This window comes from Xenopus tropicalis, chromosome 1 (assembly GCF_000004195.4).
Source record: "Xenopus tropicalis strain Nigerian chromosome 1, UCB_Xtro_10.0, whole genome shotgun sequence".
Taxonomy (NCBI): domain Eukaryota; kingdom Metazoa; phylum Chordata; class Amphibia; order Anura; family Pipidae; genus Xenopus; species Xenopus tropicalis.
In genome coordinates this window covers 141,598,749-141,620,328 of record NC_030677.2, presented here as the reverse complement: position 1 = coordinate 141,620,328, position 21,580 = coordinate 141,598,749, and the positions used below count along the sequence as shown (strand labels likewise).

General features: G+C 38.8%; 1 protein-coding gene and 1 gene segment (V, D, J or C); both read left to right on the top strand.

Annotated features, from left to right (window-relative positions):
* The window catches only part of trac (T cell receptor alpha constant), a 343,953-nt gene that overhangs the window by 88,146 nt on the left and 234,227 nt on the right, over positions 1-21,580 (top strand). The window contains exon 3 of the mRNA NM_001007866.1: positions 15,013-15,019. Coding sequence (NP_001007867.1) covers positions 15,013-15,019 — 7 coding nt within the window. The remainder of the gene's footprint in view (positions 1-15,012; positions 15,020-21,580) is intronic.
* On the top strand, positions 10,315-11,367 carry LOC116406700. The segment is given in 2 exon segments: positions 10,315-10,413; positions 10,888-11,367. Coding segments are annotated over 2 exon segments (345 nt in total).

The following is a 21,580-nucleotide window of genomic DNA, read 5'->3' as shown; positions in this document are numbered from 1 at the left end:
TTTTCTGATTTTAGCCTCATTTATGTATTTGCCTTACTACAATCTACAGTCCCCAGAACTGAGGTCCTACAAGTTATCTTCTGAAATTGGGGGATTTCTAAATCCCAGAAGGTTCATGATCCCCTGATAATAACAGTATATAATATCCTTGGGCAAGAATTATAAGGGATACAATTATCTATGGTATATCTATGGTATTAAGACATGCAAATTGGTTATTATATCCCAGTCATCTGATTCTGTGATATGGATAGTCTTGGGTCAACTGCAGAGATGCATAAGAATTTCCAAACAAAATATATTTTCTATGAAGAACTATATCCATAGTCAACCCATATGGTGGGAGTTCAAAACTGTAACTCTTCAAGAAAGGATTCTAACTATAGTGAAAACATTGTTATCATGCTATATCTATTTTTTTCCAGATGTGAATGGCAATGAAGAAGTTAAACAAATCCCTCAATTAGCTTCCCCAGTTGGAGGCAGCAGTTTTAATATGGCATGTCAATACACAACTACTTTCTTCAGTCTCCAGTGGTACAAGCAGGTGCCTGGGGGGAAACTCCAGCTTCTGACAATCCTGAGAAAGGATGAGGAGGTTACAGAGGACAGATTTGTATTTCAGCTGCAGCAAGAGAAGAAGCTCAGCACCCTGACTATCAAGCTGGTGGAAGTGTCAGACTCAGGCACCTATTGGTGTGCTCTGGAGGCACAGTGCTAGACAGCAGCTCCTCATTGAACAAAAACTGCTGGGCCAACCAGGCTTCAGATATGCAGCAATTGCTGTAACTTCCTTGGACTACAGAACCAATATTCAATCATCTTAAAGTAATCTGTAATTAAAATTGCTATGAAAAGTAGCAGATGCCTGGCTCTGTATGTTCAGTAGCAGAAGCCAGATGATCAACAGACCTGGAGGAGATTCTGATTCTTGCTAGATGTATATATGTATAACTTTATTTATAAAGCGCCACAAGGGTATGCTGCGCTGTACAATCTTACAGAATACAAAATTACACACAGGGAGGACAAGTGATATAAACGTAACGTTGGCTGTTCATGTATTTTTTAATATATAATTGATTGTTTGCAATAGATCCGGTGTTGCTGGTCTTTTTTTCAATATTTAAACTCTTTTACCGTGCACCTGGGACAAGGATTGAAGCGGTGTGCCACCATTGGTTCGATATATATATATATATAAGTGCCATGTGGTATGAGACACAGTAGGAAGGAGGCCCCTGCCCCGTAGAGCTTACAGTCTAAGTGGTTGGGTAACATACAGGCACAAATTGGAAGGTAAGAGTGCACCAGGTATGGGCATTTGCCCTTAAGCGCAGGACTGGGCAAAGTAATGTTTTAGTGCTTTAGAGTGGGTGAGTGTTCCCTACAGAGGGATTCAGGGATAGAGTTCCAGAGGTAAGGAGCAGCGAGATAGAAAGGTTTAAGACGAGAGAGGGCAGTGGGTGTGGATGGTGTAAAAAGACGGAGGCTCTGAGAGGAGCAGAGGAGAAGACCAGGAACGTGCAGATTGCTAGATTGTTTCAAAAATCAGAAGCAAAGAACAGAAAGGGATAAACAAATAATTTTTTCAACCGCAACTAGATTTACAAATAACTTTAATACTTACTGAAGAGTTGCTTAAAATTTACCCTACTTCACTGCAACATATTTTTTGGGAGGACATTAACATGGAAATGTGTAACTGTATATTTTTATTTTTTATTCATTGCTGTTTGTCCCTTTCTACTCATAATGTATTGTAAAATGATGGGAAATGTAATATGAAATTAAAACATGAAAATAATCATATACTTGCTATGTTGCTATTGTTTTTTATACATCCTAAATATAATAATAAAATAATGTTTAATATTATGACACTTTGCTGTTATTTCATAAGATCCCAAATGCCTTCCTTTTCTACATTTTTTCAACATTTAAATGGGGGTCACTGACCCCAGCAGCTAAAACAATGAATGCTGTTAGCCTACAATTTTATTATTATTGTTACTTTTTATTTCTGATCTTTAAATTCAGCCCCCATCCTATTGATACTTCCATTTAAACCACTGCCTGGTTGCTAAGGTAAACAGGACCCTAGCAATCACATAGCTGCTGAAATTCCAAACTTGAGAGCTGCTGTACAAACAGCTACTGAAAACCCACAAATAAATAAAATGAAACCCATTTGCAAACTGTCTCAGAATATCATTTTCTACATCATCCTAAAAGTTAATTTAATGGCGAACAACCCCTTTAACTATTTAAATAATATACTTTATGTTTTAGCAAGATATAAAATTGTTGTTTTATTTATTATCACAGCATATCAGTCTTTTCTATTGGTTCTATTGGTTAGTACAAGGTACAGGTATGGGATCCATTATCCGGAAACCCATTATACAGAGAGTTCCGAATTACAGGATGACCTTAGCCCATAGTTGCCCTTTTAATCAAATAATTCAAGTTTTTAGCAATGTTTTTATTTTTCTCTCTAATAATTAAACAGTATGTTGTGCTTAATACCAACTGAGATATAATTAAACCTAATTGGAGGGAAAACATTCCCCTATTAGGTTTATTTAATGTTTAAATCATTTTTTAGGAGACTAAGTATGGTGCTCCAAATTACAGAAACTTACCTTATCCAGAAAACCCCAGGTCCTGAGCATTCTGGATAACAGAATCCCATACCTGTAAAGTTTAATTATTTTGTTTATCCTGCCTCAGCTTAATGCTCTTACTTTGCTTATTTAATTGGTAAATCACCTATAAGCATCTTCATGTAACAGTGTAAATCCTAATAATCCTGATATATAAAGTGCAACTGATCCTGGTTTGTTTTTTGGGTTGTCCTACTGACTCTAAACTTCATTGTATCCCCAGAAACCTTGCTATAATATTTGGTCTAAAGGGACTGGCGCTAGGGACTAGATTTAACTGACCCATGTATGGCCACATTGAGTTAAAGTAATTATAAAGTAATCCGGGAAATCAGAACCTCTAATGTAACTATAAACAAAAGGACATTCTGTGTCAAGCTCTCAGAATGGAGTTGCACCTGACAGTGTGCATTGTCAGGGCATTCTATGTAAGGGGCAGGCTTTCACACTCTACAAATCCTATTTACCCATCATTAAAGATCTGAAAGTAGGAGTACCTGCCAAAATACTCTGTTGTGGAAGCAATGTCTAATATTTTTTGCTGTGATTTAAATGTCAATGTAATGGAATGCATGTACAACATGAAGCACTAGATGGCACTGTGTGCCAGTTTTTGTTTAGAAGGTTTTACACTGAAAACCTTAATATCTTTGGTAGCAGCTCCACCTTCTAGCTTTTATGATTTGAAAGTGCCAGTATCAGTTGAGTGCAGTGTTAGCATTGTCAAGGAAATGTCACACATTACAGCTGGGTCACTTCTTCTGCTTTGTAAGTATTTTTGTTTTTAGGACAAATAATTTAACAAGTTAATAAACAATTAATAAATTGGCAAACAATTTAACAAACAATAATACAATTGGATCAGAGGGCCTTGCTCCCAAGAGCTTACAATCTAAAGGAGCTATTATTTGATTCTTGTTTACATGCAAAATTCTCTTAACCAATTTTATTCTTACTTTCCACAGGTTCATTGTGCTGGGCCAATGTAATCCAACCTCCCACCATGACTGTCTCTGCAGGAATGAATCTCACTCTGCCATGCAGCCATGACTCCATTACCCCTTCTGGTTATATTCACTGGTACAGACTGGAACCCAGTCAAGGGCCCCAGTACCTGGTTAGTGGATTTAAAGATACTGTCTCTGGCTTCCACACAATGACCTTCAGTAAAGACCGAAAGTCCAGTGAGCTCCATATACAGAACATGAAACCCGAGGAGAGCGGAGTGTATCTGTGTGCTCTGAGTGACACAGCAGTGCAGCCAAATGTACCCTCTGTACAATATGTAGATACAGTATAGTGATGATTTCAGAAGATTCAACACTTCTATAAACAAAGCTTAAAAGCAGTAATGTTAAATAAAGATTCAATTAACATTATAGGTTTATATAATGTAACAAACCAAACATATACACCAGTAGTGTTGAAAACTTTTGTATCCTGCTGTGAGTAAAAGTTCCATTTATTTCACTGTTTAAGTAAACTCTTAAGTATCCTGAATATTTCACACTTACCTTTGGTCTCTTGTTTAACCTGATTAAAATTTTGTAATGCCTTTTATTTCAGTATCCAAAGCAATTAGCCATTTATAATTGTCAATAGTTAAAAACCTATTTCTAATATGTAATCTCTTCATAATAAAATATCTTGATTTTTTTGTACAGTGGTACCATGTAGAACCTTTGGTAGAAAACCATCAGAGTTTATGGTTCTGAAATCAGTTGCTGTAAATTAAAAGTGGTTAAATGCAAATTTGTGGGGTTTTCATATAATATGGGAATTTTTTTTTAATTTTGTGAAATAAATCTCAGTTATTCTTGGAGTGAGAATCTATTTAATCCCGAAACTGATTTGTTCCTCCACTACCAAATGTGTGAGGCAACCTTACTTAACAATAATTTTAGGCAAATTAAAGTAAGTGGCATTTATGATTCAGTTTACACCAGTGAGTGTGCAGAATAGCCCCAATTCTTTTCTCATATTTGTACAAAACTGATTACACTATAAAATATCCCTCCTGCAGCCCACATACTGTATATGGCACCAATAGACAGACAAAAAGCCCTGCTATTTTGTGTTTAGTCTGTGGTGATACCTGCCAAGTATCCGGGGAATTCCAGTACCTGGAACATTTCAGGTTCTGTACAAGAATTTCCATTTTTCTCACACTTCAGGTATGACTAGGAACCATTTTTTCCTCTTTTTATTTTACTTTTAATCTAAGTTTTCTGTAACATTTGTAGGTTGTGTTTCAGTTTGAATACATTTTTTTCCCTTCATATTGCAAAAATGGTTTGTGCTGCAGCAGAATATTTTCAGTTTTAGAATTTACAGAATGAAGAAAGCGCAAGCAATTTCCCCAAACACCCTAGTAGCAAAATCTCTACCCCTTAAGGCTTAAAGAGATCTTCTTCATGGTTCCAAGACAGTACTAGTCACTTTCAGCACTGTCCTTCATAAAAAATGCAACAAAATGGTCCTAGTCAAAATGGAGCTTCTAATATATAGCAACTAGTATTGTCTCTATATTATAATATCGACTATCTGCCATCTATTATATATTTTTCCAGAGAGTAACTCTAAAGTGGGATATTATTATTGGACTCAAAAAGGTAGAAAAAAAAGGGGTATGGCAATGGTTTTAGGATAAATAAATATTGATGAATTTAAATGGAAAGACAAATAACAAGGAGAGGGTTTCCAGCAGAAATGACAGCAGCTGGTATATATACCACAGCATTTACATAGAGAAGAGCAGGAAGCCCAAGGGCTGGGGTTACTGTAATGCTTTAGTAGGTGGGACATATTTAGTCTCTCTAGATGCAGAAAACATTCAAAAGGCTATGACTGTGCCTCTTATTCATATATCATACAGGGTTCAGAGAGACTGTAGACCTGACATTCACAACTTTGGCAAAAGAACTGGATCATCATGCAGAACCAACTGGAAATACTCCTCATGCAGATCATGTGTTTCTATTGTAAGTTGATTTTATTAAACACATTACTGACAGAGAGCTGCAGAGTATGTTCTGAGTTTAGCCTCATTTATGTAGATGTACAATCTGCAATCCCCACCGCTGAGATCCTACAAGTTATCTTCTGAAATTGCAGGATTTCTAAATCCCAGAAGGTTCATTCATCCCCTGATAATAACAGGATATAATATTCTTGGGCAAGAATTATAAGGGATACAATTATTTATGGTATATCTATGGTATTAAGACATTCAAATTGGTTATTATATCCCAGTGATCTGATTCTGCTATATGGACAGTCTTGGGTCAACTGCAGAGATGCATAAGAATTTTCAACAAAAATATATTTTCTATGAAGTACTATAGCCATAATCAACCAATATGGGGGGAGTTCAAACCTGTAAGTCATCAAGAAAGGAGTCTAACTATAGTGAAAACATTGTTATCATGCTATATCTATTTTTTTACAGATGTAAATGGCAATGAAGAAGTTAAACAAATCCCTCAATTAGCTTCCCCAGTTGGAGGCAGCAGTTTTAATATGGCATGTCAATACACAACTACTTTCTTCGGTCTCCAGTGGTACAAGCAGGTGCCTGGGGGGAAACTCCAGCTTCTAAAAATCCTGAGAAAGGATGAAGAGGTTGCAGAGGACAGATTTGTATTTCAGCTGCAGCAAGAGAAGAAGCTCAGCACCCTGACTATCAAACAGGTGGAAGTGTCAGACTCAGGCACCTATTGGTGTGCTCTGGAGGCACAGTGCTAGACAGCAGCTCCTCACTGAACAAAAACTGCTCTGCCAACCAACCTTTAGATACACAATTTGTTGTAACTTCATTGGACTACACAACCTTATTTTATTTATTGTTTCAAAAACACACACACAGTGACACAGTGCTTGTCCTGCACTCACCATTTTTCATCATGTAATTACCATTTCCATTATACAATTTATGTTTTTTCACAACAGTAATAACATAATGTTTTTTATTTACTCTCACAACAGAGCTTTTGACTTACATGTGAAGTTAAATGAATCTGGTGCTTGGTGCAGAGTCCAGCATTCCCTGGTGCGCAAGTGCTTGTTAAGTGCTTGTTAAGTGCTTTACACTCTTGTCTTGGGGATAGGTAAATGACCCCCCCTTATAACTTCAGGTATATCAAGAATCATGAAGCAAGACTGAACTTTTTTTGCCATAAAGAGAATAGAAACAGCCAGGTGAATTCCAAGAAAGAGATTTTTCTCCATTCAAATAAATGTGACTATATCTTCTTCAAAAGTAAAGGAATCTTTTCCCCAAAATTACACTACTTTACATAATGTCAGACACTGCAAGACCAAAGTATGCTTTTTCTGAGTTCATGGGATAAATATCATTAGAATGTGTATTTAAACCCTTAATATGTACTGTATGTTACTGTTGCCAAATAGCGCATGACTGATTATTAAAGTCATATACAGAAGTTGATACTGTTGTATGTTACATAACATAGATGCATGTAATACTGTACAGCCAGGTGACACATTAGCATTCAGATCTGTCACTGATATCTGTAGGAAGAAAAAAAAAATGGGAATACTAAAAATAATCATTATAGGCTGTGTAAGTGCAAAAAAAAGATGCAAAATGTTACAATTTACCTTTCTGACTTCAGTATGAAGCACAAAGAGTCAGCAGAGGCAGCAGCTTCTGCAAAGTCAGGCCCAACTTGCACCTTCCGTGACTTGTCACTCTTTAAAGGTGACCTATCACCTTAAGAAATAATTCCAAATTTAGTTCTACCATGTTAGTTGAGCAAAATAAACTTCACTTACACTATATAAATAATATAAATCTTGTTTCCTTCAATTTTGGAATTACAAAATCCCGAAAAGCAGGCAGGCACCATTTTGTGGACACTGTTATTTAGAGAAGCTTTGCATCATGCCAACATCTTGTTCATTTGATTGAACTGAAGGCCAGATGCCCATGCTCATGCACTGGTTACACAATTAGATAATGAGGAGGGAGGGGGAAAGTGAGGAGAGCAGTGACATCTAGGAAGTGCTGAATGGAAAGTTAAAGTTATTGTCTGCCCCGCCTCTATTCCTAAGGCATAGAGGTGGGGCAAGTTATAAATGATTGGCAGCTGGGATTTTTGAATGTCTTTATAATGGCTATGGATGTGTTAATAAAAAAAGGAATTTGGATCTCATGTTTTAATTTGAACAGGACTTTTATTATATAGCTTTTTATGTCGAGGTGAAGTCTGCTTTAATGTTTTTGCTCTGATTTGAAATGTCAGTGCAATATGGTGCATATACAACTTCAGTCCACTAGATGGTGTTACACGCAAATTTTAAGGGAGGTGTTTGAATGTCTTATTTTTTAAAGTATCTGCTGAGTGCAGTGTTGTACAGCCTTGTTTGGGTTTACTTCTTCTACTTTGTATGTATTTTACTCTTATGCCAAATAAGACAGGACACAAAGGAATAATGACTTTTAACTATTCCCATGCTCTTCTCCTGGGATAGTTATCCCCATGCTCTTCTCCTGGGATATATTATTATTTTAATAGTATAACTGAGCTGGCATGCAAATAACATATCCTTGTTAAATAGGCAAAATTACTCTGGACAAAGTGACATACCATTTATTGACTAACTGAGAAGGTGCTATTTTATTTTCTGAAATTGAAATGAAAGCGATACATAAATATACAAAAAAGACAAGAGGTCCTCTGCGCTCACTCACTTCAAGAATTTTTGTCACATATTATTGAACGTATAAGTAGAAACTACTGAATGCTAACGTATATTAGAATACTTACTGTAATATTGGCCACATTTATAACACATCATGCCTGTATAGGGTCCAGTTATCTCCAGTCCAACATTGGTTAAATGGCAAAGAACAGGGAGAAAGGTTCCAGCAGAGATGTACACTTAAGCATTGGTGTACTGGTGTACACTTTAGCATTTACAGGAAGCATGAGGGCTGGGTTTACTGCAGGGCTGCCATCAGAAATCACGGGGCCCATCACAAGAAAATTTTCTGGGCCCCCCTCCACCCACGTCCTGCCCCTCAATGGCCCCTCCCATTAGTAAAAAGGACACACAGACATTGGTAGTCAGGGCCCCCTAAAACAGTGGTAGCCCGGGGCCCCCTAAAACATTAGTAGCCAGCATCTCCCCAGCATCCTCCAGTTAACCCCCCTCCCTTGTCCTCCCCCTCAGCATCCTCCAGCTCCCACCTGCCCAAGCATCCTCCAGCTCCCCCCTGCTCCCACCAGCATCCTCCAGCTCCCACCTGCCCAAGCATCCTCCGGCTCCCCCCTGCTCCCACCAGCATCCTCCAGCTCCCCCCAGTGGCTTCCTGCGGTTCCCCCCTCTTGATATGTGCCCAAGCTCCCCCCAACATCTGCACAGCTCCCCCAGCATCCTCCAGCCACCCCACCAGCGACTTCCTTCAGCTCCCTCCCCACCAGCGACTGCCTCCAGCCCCCCCCAGCAACTTCCTCGAGCTCCCCCCCAACAGCGGCTTCCTCTAGCCCCCCCAGCAACTTCCTCCAGCCCCCCCCAACAGCTACTTCCTCCAGCCCCCCCAGCAACTTCCTCCAGCCCCCCCAAACAGCTACTTCCTCCAGCCCCCCCAGCAACTTCCTCCAGCCCCCCCCACAACATCAGCTTCCTCCAGCCCCCCCAGCAACTTCCTCGACCCCCCCCCAACAGCTACTTCCTCCAGCTCCCCCCCCAACAGCGGCTTCCTCCAGCCCCCCCAGCAACTTCCTTCAGCCCCCCCCCCCACAACATCAGCTTCCTCCAGCCCCCCCCCACAACATCAGCTTCCTCCAGCCCCCCCAGCAACTTCCTCGACCCCCCCAACAGCTACTTCCTCCAGCTCCCCCCACAACATCAGCTTCCTCCAGCCCCCCCAGCAACTTCCTCCAGCCCCCCCCCCACACAACATCAGCTTCCTCCAGCCCCCCAGCAACTTCCTCCAGCCCCCCCCAACATCAGCTTCCTCCAGCCCCCCCAGCAACTTCCTCCAGCCCCCCCACAACATCAGCTTCCTCCAGCCCCCCTAGCAACTTCCTCCAGCCCCCCCAGCAACTTCCTCCAGCCCCCCCCCACAACATCGGCTTCCTCCAGCCCCCCCAGCAACTTCCTCGACCCCCCAACAGGTACTTCCTCCAGCTCCCCCCCACACCCAGTGACCCTCTCCAGCTCCCTCCCAGCGGCTTCCTCCAGCTCCCCCACAGCGACTTCGTCCAGTCCCCCGCCCCACACCCAGCGACTCCCTCCAGCTCCCATGCGGCTTCCTCCAGCTCACCTTCCTCTTCTGCGTCCTCGCGATCTGTGCCCGGCCCTCCGCTGATCTGCACCTTTCATATGGTTGCGCCCCGTGCGTATGGACGCACGGGGCGCAACCAATCAAATTTCCCACTGGCCACCAATGACAGCCAGGGCCCGGAGTTCTTTAAAGGGGGCCCGAGCTAAAAAAAAACCTGTCACGGCCGGGCCCCCTTTAAAGCGAGGATATCGTCCGGGCCCGGCACAACAGTACCCCCTGTGCCCCCCTGATGGCGGCCCTGGTTTACTGTAATGGTTTAGTAGGTGGGACATGCACAAAAGATACCTAAAGGCTATGGCTGTTCCTCTTACTCATATACCATACAGACTGCGCAGAGACTCTAGACCTGCCATTCAAACCAAAGTCAGTTTTAGAACTGGATCACTATGCAGAACCAACTGGCAATTCTCTTCATACAGATCACGTGTTTCTATTGTAAGTTGTTTTTACTAAACATATTACTGACAGAGAGTTTTTCTGCTTTTAAAAAACTGTCATCCTCAGAGTTACCCTTGAGGTGCTGTATGTTCTCAGAATGCAATAATCCCAGAATGCAGCTCATTTTTTCTTGGGTATGCCATAAGTATATAAAAGTGTTGGGCAAGACAGGTAGATAGAATCACATAATTTTATGGTTTAAAGACTAGGAGGTTGCATCCCAGTGATCTGGTTCTGTTCAGAATGGGGAGCTGTGGCTCAACTGCAAAGATGCATAAGAATCTCCAGTCCTAAAACATATTCAATTAAGAACGGTATCTATATTAATGATCCAATATGGTAAAAATAAATTCATTTACGTCATCAAGGAAAAAATGCAAAGGCAATGTATTACTTCTCGGACTGATTATTTTAACACAGTTCTAACTATAATGATTACAATGTTCTCATTGTATATTTATTTTTTTCCAGATGTGAATTGCAAAGAAGAGGTTACCCAACTCCCTCTATCAACTTCTGCTGTAGGAGGTGGCATGTTTAATATGACATGTGAATATACAACCACTCTGTATAGCCTCCAGTGGTACAAACAGGTGCCTGGGGAGAAGTTCCAGTTTCTGAGAATCCAAAGGGTGGATGAAGAGTTTCAAGATGGCAGATTTGTATTTCAGCTGCAGAAAGAGAAGCAGCTCAGCACCCTGACTATCAGGCAGGTGGAAGTGTCAGACTCAGGCACCTATTGGTGTGCTCTGGAGGCACAGTGCTAGACAGCAGCTCCTCACTGAACAAAAACTGCTTTGCCTACCAACCTTTAGATATACAGTATTTTCACTGGACTACATAACCATGCTATATGGCATGGCATTACACAAAAACATGCATACATACATGTAAGGGCTCTATTATTCAGAAACCCATTATCCACAAAGCTTTTCCATAGTGACTTATATATATAGGGGCCTTTTCCTTTAATTGGAATAACTATATATATATATATATATATATACATATATATAACATGAGTAGTAGTACAAATAGAGCCTGGGTGCAGCCTATATGTATATCTGTTTCAACATTCAAGAAGATCTGTACATTTTATCTATCTATCTATCTATCTATCTACCTACCTATCACTACTATTAAAGATTGTACAGAAGTGTTATCTAAGAGTGAAAAAACACACTCAAAACCCAGCGCTTCTTGGTGTGGAGTCCGTGTATGAATAGAATATTCAATATATTGAAGACCGTAGTCACGTGCTGCTTCCTTTATATATAACTAGTTTTGTTTTAATAAATACATACAGTTATACATACAGTAATATACTGTGTACTGCAAATAGTTGTGAAATGTAATTTAAAGATTGGAAATAAAAGACATTTTAACAAATGACTATGAATTTATATTTGATAATATAATATCTATATTTATATTTTATTTGCATAATGCATACATTATGGGCTTATTTATCAATTTTCGAGTTTGTCTCTCTAAACTCAACTACATTCACATATTGAATGCTCACTTATTTATTAATGTGGTAAACTAGTGCAATTAAAAAAACTTGAATACCTTGAATTTTTGAGTTTACAAACTCAAATATCTAGAATTGAAAATATGGCTTGACTTTGCCTAGGACAATTCCCATTTGAGTACAGGTATGGGACCCATTATCCAGAATGCTTGGGACCTGGGATTTTCCAGATAAGGGATCTTTCTGCAATTTGGATCTCCATACCTTAAGGGGCTGATTTACTAACCCACGAACGGGTCGAAATGAGTCCGATTGCGTTTTTTTCGTAAAGATCGGTATTTCGCGATTTTTTCGTATGTTTTGTGATTTTTTCGGCGTCTTTACAAATTTTTCGTTACCAATACGATTTTTGCGTAAAAACGCGAGTTTTTCGTAGCCATTACGAAAGTTGCGTAAAATCTTGCAATTTTTCGTAGCGTTAAAACTTACGCGAAAAGTTGCGCCTTTTTCGTAGCGTTAAAACTTAAAAGGTGCGAAGTTTCGCGTAAGTTTTAACGCTACGAAAAAAGCGCAACTTTTTGCGCAAGTTTTAACGCTACGAAAAATTGCAAGATTTTACGCAACTTTCGTAATGGCTACGAAAAACTCGCGTTTTTACGCAAAAATCGTATTGGTAACGAAAAATTCGTAAAGACGCCGAAAAAATCGCAAAACATACGAAAAAGTCGCAAAATGTTCGTTTTCAAGTCGGAACTTTTCCAATTCGGGTCGGATTCGTGGGTTAGTAAATCAGCCCCTAAGTCTACCAAAAGATTATTTAAACATTAATTAATCCCAATAGGCTTGTTTTGCTTCCAATAAGGATTAATTATATCTTAGTTGGGATTAAGTACAAAGTACTGTTAAATTATTACTGCGAAAAAGGAAATCATTTTTAAAAATCAGAATTATTTTCTTATAATGGAGTCTATGGTAGATGGTCTTTCTGTAATTCGTAACTTTCTGGATAATGGGTTCCTGGATAACAGATCCCATACCTGTATTTGGGTTTTTTTGCTCTAAATAAATACCAAACATTTGCATTTTTGGAACATCATTTGAATTAAAAGAAAAAAAGTCAAATTATCGATCTAAATTGAATGTTGATAAAGCTCCCCCTTAATGTGAAGGTATTGGGTTAATCATTATGGTTTATTATTGAAAGCGAATTTTTCACATTTCTTTGTGCAGCTGCCTAAATCATTTGATGACTGCTCTTTCATTTCTCAACATAATTAATGAAACTGTGTATTTTACTTGCTGGAACGTTTCAGTTTAGTGTTGAATAAAAATTGTCCAAATCCTTAATCCCAATTTGCAGTGGGGTTTGGCAATTTAGAGGCTGCTGCTGAGCTCTAACACTCCATGGAGCAGAATAGAGTTCAACTTCTCAAATTAGCTGAACACATTCTGCCAAATTAACATGTTTCTGCTTTAATAATGTGTAAATCTATACATTTTCCTGAAACAACCCTATAGATTGTAAGCCTGAGGTCAGGGCCCTCATTTCCAATTTGCAAATGATGTACCCTTATGTAGAGTGCTGTGGCAAATGTTGTTGATTTATAAACTAATGTAAAAATAATAATTAGTGATGAGCACATTTTTTCGCCAGGCATGGATTTGCAGCAAATTTCCCCATTGGCGAATTGTTTTGCAAAACTTCCGTTAAAATTTGGTGCACAGCAAAAAAGCATTGAGGTTGCAGCAAAAAAGCGCGGACGAAAGATGGGTTGCCAAATAAATACCACCCTACCTTTGCTTCCATCTCTCTTACCTATTAATAATACTAAAATTAAGCATTACTTTTAGTAAGTACTGGGCAGTACCCTACTGCCCAGTACCCTCGGTGCCCTAAACAGCCTGATGACAATTTTAGAATGGGCTCATAGATTAGTCATTACCGCTTTAAAATCATACTGGATAGCCTCTACCTCTTTTCCCAGGTCCTGTCTTTTCAGGCCCTTTTTGGGGGGCAGAGGAAAGACCCAATAGGACGGGGCACTGTTAACAATTGTCCTCACACTAAAACCTGACATTGCAAGGAAGGAAAGGTATCACTAGATGGTATGGATAAGTAGGAGGGCCTGGTGATGGTAGCATTAGAACATTAAATTAATTCCAGGTAGTGTACCAGAACATTTCTGTTAAAGCCTGGAATGCAGCAGTACCCCTTTCATATTTTCATTTTTGCAGTTGTGTTTCTTTTACCATATTAGTTTATTGTAGCTATCCTGCAAAAATGTTTACAATGTGTCCTATCTGTGTCTGTAAGTTACCCTCCCATCTAGATTGTAAGCTCTAGGGAACAGGGAACCCCATCCTCTTGTGTCTTTGACTCTTAACTTATTGCAATTGTATCTTGTATTTATTTATTTGTATTTATTGTTATACTGTGTATTTATCTATTATTATCTTAATAACCCCCTGTTTGTATTAATGTATTCTACTGTACAGTGCTGCGTACATAAATAAAGATATACTGTACATACATACATACATAAGATGGGACTTTTCCTGTTCTGATTACCATCTATAGGTGTGTCGACAAACTGTGTCGACATAAATGGTAGCCAATTCACCAGCCAGTACAGTCCCTGTAGTATATTTATTTGTGTTTTTACCACTGGATGTAATATAGAGGGCATTGTGCTATACTTGCAGTAGTTTTAGTCTGTTCTACAGCAGTTACATCCTGTGTTTAGGGACTTGATAATCCTTGTTAACTTACAGAAAGTTGCTGATAATGTGCTGCCTGTTTTTGGAGCTTTGATATGATCTACAGAAGCTGAAAAGCTGTACACAACAGTCTCTCTAGGGCACAAGGATCCCCAGATGCTATAGTGACAATATAAGTGTAGCCCACTTATTAAATGTTGTGGCACTACCTGCTGATATGTCACTGGTTGGCGCTTCCAGGAGTCCTGAGCCCCGCTTACTATGGGGGAAGCAGGGATTTCTTTGATAATGGCGTGCCTCCACCCAGGGCTCTGCTATGGGAGAACTACAACTCCCACCCTGGGAACTGATGTAGTGTATTAACCCCTCAATAGGATCCACTGGCTGCAGGTTGATTTGCCCCTCCCTGGGGTAACTCCTTACCAGTTGTAGTGGTCCTGGGTACACACACACGGAATACAGCAGATTGCAAATGAACAGATTGAGCTTTATTGGGCAGACCTCTCCAGGAGTGTATCATCAGACAGTCAGGGCACATCCACAGGTTACATCAATGCACAAGACCCTCGCTCAAAGGTACCCAGGGTACTCACGCCAGAATGATCTCCTCTAGGAGGTCCCTCCGGTACTACACGCCAAGAGACCCTCTCTTAGGGCTCTCCCCGGTACTCTCGCCAAGCAGACCCTCCACAGAGACTCACCCCCGGTACTACACCCAGGCTACTCTTTAGCAGGGTCCTCTTTCTCTTGGAGACTATCTCTCCCTTACCTACACACTGTGTGCCCTAAACTTCCAGCTGATGTAATGCTGGTAGGATCTTAATCCTCTACACTCCTGGAGGGGCATTGCGGCCCATTCTTACCTTCCACTCCCTACATGGCACTCCTAGAGTGTCCTAACACAGGGAAACTACTAACTCACAGGGGAGCTCCTCTCTCTAGAGGCTCCCAACTTAAGATGGCTCCCAGCACATGGCTGTTTCCCTTATATGGGCCTATGCACCACCCGGTGGCCATAACCCAAACTGCGGGGATACTTCCCATTAACTATAGATATACCAGGCTATACCCATTGTACCTTAACCATTACCCTCCCAGGGCCTATCCTAGGGGTATACATCCTGTGGGGCCCATTTTAGCAAACCCCTACATAAGGATATAAGGAACAAAAATCAGGATAACAGTTACTCAGATCAGATATCTTACATATCCCAAATATATAAAACTCTCTGCAGTTTCAGCTCACCATCCTTTACTCCAGTCAATACATTTAAGCTTTGGAGGTTTTTTCTAAGCATTCATGGGTCCCGTGACAGATAGCTTCCCCTATGTCCCCCACTTCATCCCACAGTTATGCGCACTTCAACATAAAGTTTCTAACTGTCCCAAGAGGATGCCAATTTTGCTTCTAGTGTGAGCAATAAGGCATTATATGTAAAATAACTGGGGTGACGTGGCCGGTAAATAGAGGGAGGGTGGCTGGTTCTGATAACCCAAAAGTTAACAGCTTCTTTCATGTTTTTTCAGATGACATGATCCACCATAGGGGAATCATGCAAATAAATGTATCACGTTTTATGTTAATCTTCACTTACATTGCAGTGACATCAAGATGTTGCCTGATTTTAAACAAAGTTAGGTTTTATAGAACTTTGTTATTTAAGGGCTCCATCTACTGGCTTTGTGTGTGACATCCACCTAAAGAATACAGCATTTTGCAATGGTTTGCGACAGTGGCTATATAGAAAAATAAATGTTTTATTCTTCTGACATTTTCTTCTGACTGAACAACTGGCCAGTATTCGATTTGTAATGTCAAGATTAATTGTATCTTTATTCCATGAGCTGGTCTGTGGGGCTCTTTTTGATTTCTATAATTGTCTGTATAGGTATAGGATCTATTATTCGGAATGCTTGGGACCAGGAGTGTTCCGCATTAGGGATCTTTCTGTAATTTAAATCAACAATTACAGAAAGATCCCTAATCTGGAACACTCCTGGTCCCAAGCATTCCCAAGTTAATTTAAACATCAATTAAACCCATTAGGATTGTTTTCCTCAATATGGATTCATGCAGCTTAATTAGCTACCGTTTTATCATTACAGAGAAAAAGGAAATCATTAGTTAAAATTCAAATTATTTGCTTAAACTAGTGTTTACATACTATATGCAGGAAAGAAACTTCCAAAGTACATGAACTCAGCTCACAGAATGAGCCTACCTATAATAATGGCAGCAAGGTTAATCATTGCCAGCAAATGAAAAAAATGGGACTGACATTAAATTCAAAAGCAAAAATAATCAAAATAGCCTCCAATGAAAAACTCTCATATATGTTAAAAAATGATATGGAAGCTTACAACAAAATTTAGCTTCCTTGGCTAGCCCATAAAAATGATCCCCAGTTATTTATTGTCCTACATGCTTGAACTGCCTAACATTTCTATAAATGCTCAACAGCATTATTAAAGCAGAAAACTGCACTAAGCAGTCTGTCCATTGTATAATTAACAATAAAATCAAGAAAAACTGTCACTTAAAATACTATATGCAGGTTACAGATGCAGGGATATAGTGCCTACTTTTGTCAAATTGTGGTATTTATTGCAACTAGACCTGGCCAAACTCTGGTGTACTTCATTTTTTAGGGGGACCATGATCAGGAAAAACATTGAAATACAAGAAACAAATTGTTAGTGAAGGTTTTTTAAGTATATATATATATATATATATATATATATATATATATATTTTATATATATATATATATATATATATATATATATATATATATATATTATATATATATATATATATATATATATATATATATATATATATATATATATACGTGTGTGACTGTGTTGCTAAGCTTTACTGATTATCCTTGTCATATACAGAGGTTCACACTTTCATGGGTTATATAACATAGATAAAGGTAATACTGTACCACTAGATGTTGTTTTAGCATTCAAATCAGCCATAGCTTCTTGTCAATGATATCTGTAGGAAGAAAGCATTTATATAAAAAATGAACAATCTCATGTCTCTTTTTACTATAGCCGTGCCTTCTCTTATCTGCATCTGGGTCTGTGTGATCTCTAGAGTGGCTTAATACAATATTGTATAGCATTAAAGGCAAAAGCAGAGTACAACTTATTAATGTGGTGTATATCATGGTAGTTCAAAATGATTTTATTCTTAATTAAACAAGCATTTAGATAGCAGAACCCTCTTGTAATTACAGTCAGTTTGAAAGAATAAAGTAAAATGTAACATTACAATACTGTATAATAGTAGAATATCAATAAAGTAGTAAATATTTTTGCAACTTTGCACCCCTGGCACGTATACATGTCTATAAGCAAATAATCCCTAATAGCTTGATTTTTGTGGATTATAATACAAAAAACCAAAGTGCCTTATGTGTGTATTGTATTACTAATAATTTATGGAAGTTTTCAATAGGGTTTTTATGTATATTTAGTAAAATATATATTTCTTTTATTGTATAAATCTCAGCTCCATTAAATAGATGTTTTTAATATGGTTTTGCAATTGCTATAATGTCATGATTTTATGACTGTATACTTTTGTTATACAGATGAGTGAAAGTTTGTTGCCTTGCACTCATTTACTTGAGGTTAGAAGCCATTTATTACTAGAATTTGCAGCTTCTCACTCACAAAATGATTTGAATAACAAATTCCTGACACAGTTAACAATATCGATTTACGTAGGCAATCATTTCTTAATTTGTACAGCTAAGTACTGCTGCAGCTATGTATGGTATATTACAGTTTGTGGTGCTACAATGAGAATGGGATGTGGTTGAGGTCACATGTTACCTGTTTGCAGACTTTGTAAGATAAGGGGGCAACCTGCCTCATAGACTTATTGTAACTCAGTGCTAAGGGAACCCTACAGATGATTTCTTTTTTAAATGTACAAATAATGGGCTGTTACTGGATTTCATTCTTTATTTTTCTGACCTCTATCAACTGTAAGTTCCCCTTTGTATTGTTTATCATGCATTGTTGAAGTGTTAGAATGGTGCAATAGAACATTAATTCAGTATTGTTGGTATCTGAGCTAGTTGCTGCATTACATTGGCCTTTACAGGGTTTTTTTTCTACAATTATTAACTCCTATAGTGCCTTCATTCATTAATGAGACTTTTCATTTTTATTTATGCTTAATAAACAGTCGGACGGTGTGAATCTTCTCAGTCAGTAAATGTGGTGGAAGGGAATACAGCATCGCTGCTGTGTAATTACCAAGAGAGCAACTTTCGCAGTCTAATATGGTATCGTCAGTATCCAGGAGAGAAGCTAGATCTACTAATTCAAACCTATAATGATGGAAATAAATCAGAAGGAAGATTTACTGCTGAAATCCAGAAAAAACACAGTAGCAGTGTTCTCTATGTACCAGCAGCACATGTGACTGACTCTGCATTATATGTTTGTGCAGCGGAGGCACAGTGTGAAAAATCATGTAGCAGCCAATGCAAAAACATTGTGCTCTTAAGCACCTCTGAATAGGGATGTAGCGAACCTCAAAAATAAAGTTCGCGAACCTGTTCGCGAACTTCCGCCGAAAATTGCGAATATTCGCGAACTTTGCGAACCCCATAGACTTCAATGGGAAGGCGAACTTTAAAACCTAGAAAAGCCATTTCTGGCCAGAAAACTGATTTTAAAGTTGTTTAAAGGGTGCCATGACCTGGACAGTGACATGCAGGAGGAGGAGGATCAAGGGCAAAAACTTCTCTGAAAAATTGACACACGCCGTTTTTCGAAATGATCGGTAATTTTGCGACTTTTTCGTAATTTCCGGCGCTTTCGTAAAGTTATCGTAAGTTTTGCGACTTTTTCGGAGCATTCGTAACGTTATCGTAAGTTTTGCGACTTTTTCGGAGCATTCGTAACGTTATCGTAAGTTTTGCGACTTTTTCGGAGCATTCGTAACGTTATCGTAAGTTTTGCGACTTTTTCGGAGCATTCGTAAAGTTATCGTAAGTTTTGCGACTTTTTCGGAGCATTCGTAACGTTATCGTAAGTTTTGCGACTTTTTCGGAGCATTCGTAACGTTATCGTAAGTTTTGCGACTTTTTCGGAGCATTCGTAATGTTATCGTAAGTTTTGCGACTTTTTCGGAGCATTCGTAAAGTTATCGTAAGTTTTGCGACTTTTTCGGAGCATTCGTAACGTTATCGTAAGTTTTGCGATTTTTTCGGTGCCGGCGAACCCAAATTGCGAACATCACGAAAAGTTCGCGAATTTGCGGACTTGCGAACACCCGATGTTCGCACGAATTAGTTCGCCGGCGAACAGTTCACTACATCTCTACCTCTGAATAACTGTACAAGTTTAGATTATTGTTGACTATTCCTTTCTGAACCTTATAAATTATACAGACACACATACTTACCAGAGGTGATCAACCATCTTTATTAATCTGAAAAATGCCTTTGAAAAAAGTACTCCTTTGTTGACTTGTCTTCTTTTCGGTCAACTGCATCTGGTCAGTCAGTTAAATATTGTAGGGGTGGGGGTGCTGGTTTCTCCTACATTGGTAGATTCCATTATCTATTCAGCACCAACAGCAGTCCTGTAGGCTACACAGCCCACCAGTAGTCACCCAAGAAACTTGAAATCAGCCAAACTGCTTTTTGGCTAGGATGAGAAACAGATTCTACTGATAGAACTTAAAAACACACCCAAAGCCTGAATATTTTTTATTCTGCATCTGTTTATGATAAAATGTTAATTCTGCTTTGAATATTGGTTGGATTCACCATCACCAGATTGCCAGTGCCAGTGATTGTATTAAAAGAAAAATGTACACCAGCTCAGCAATTCAAGTGAATGCAGGGAAAATCCTTACAAATGTATGCAACTGCTACATTTATATACTTTTGTTTCTATAAAATTGGCCAGGATTTGGCTTTTTTCAGCAGGGGTTTGGATTCAGCCAAATCTAAGTGCCTAGCCAAACCAAATCTGGATCCTTAAAATCACATGGAAGTTCAAAATTTTTCTTTGCATGCGGTTCCCTTTGTCCCTGCCGTGGTCTAATTTTCATATGCAAAATAGGATTCAGATTCAGTTCAGTATTTGCCCAAATCTTTCAAAAAGGATCAATCCCAAAATAGTGGAATCAATGCTTCTCTAATATCTGTAGAACAACGGAGGAGTAAAGAATTAAAATGCACAATACCAAAACTACTGTATGTAATGGGAAAAAAAGAGTCTGTTCAGTTCTATAGCATTTTTTAGTCTGCATAAAGATACAGTGGGTGCACTACTGCACCCTTGCCTTGGAACATTATTACTTTAAATAAGGGCCTAGGCTTAAGATTCATTACTTCCACAAAGGAACAAATCCCTTAATGTGGCGATAGCTTGAAGGTTCACCTGTGTCAATAGGTACAGTACATGGAACGCTCCTAGCAACACTGGAAAGGGTCACAGGCTATTTTCTTCCTACATAGGCATAGTGCCCCTTGTAAAACTGCCACTAAGAAAACTCAATTTACTTAAGCCAAAGGTACTTATATGCTTTTCAGGTCAGCAGATGTGAGGAATGTAAAGCTGAATTTATATAGTACTATTAAAATCAATCATTTATCAATAACTGCAAAAATATCTAGTGGAGCAAAAACAAGTGTTCAATTTAAAATCTCATCCTAATTGAGTCTGACCTTTTATTTAGAAGAATAAATATGCAGGCCTGGGAACCACTGTCCTACAGGAATGAATGCAGGTTGACTGACCTAAAAAATTACTTTCCATTTACACAATGGTGGTTAAGTAGCAAACATTTAAAAATTTGCACTATGGATAGGAACCTCTTGCAATGTTTGTATTAAGTCTGACTTGCAGAAAAAAAGCACCCTGTGAACTTCTTGCTATGGGTCTTTGCTAAGTGTGAAGCAAACTTTACTATTATTATTACATTATGCTAAT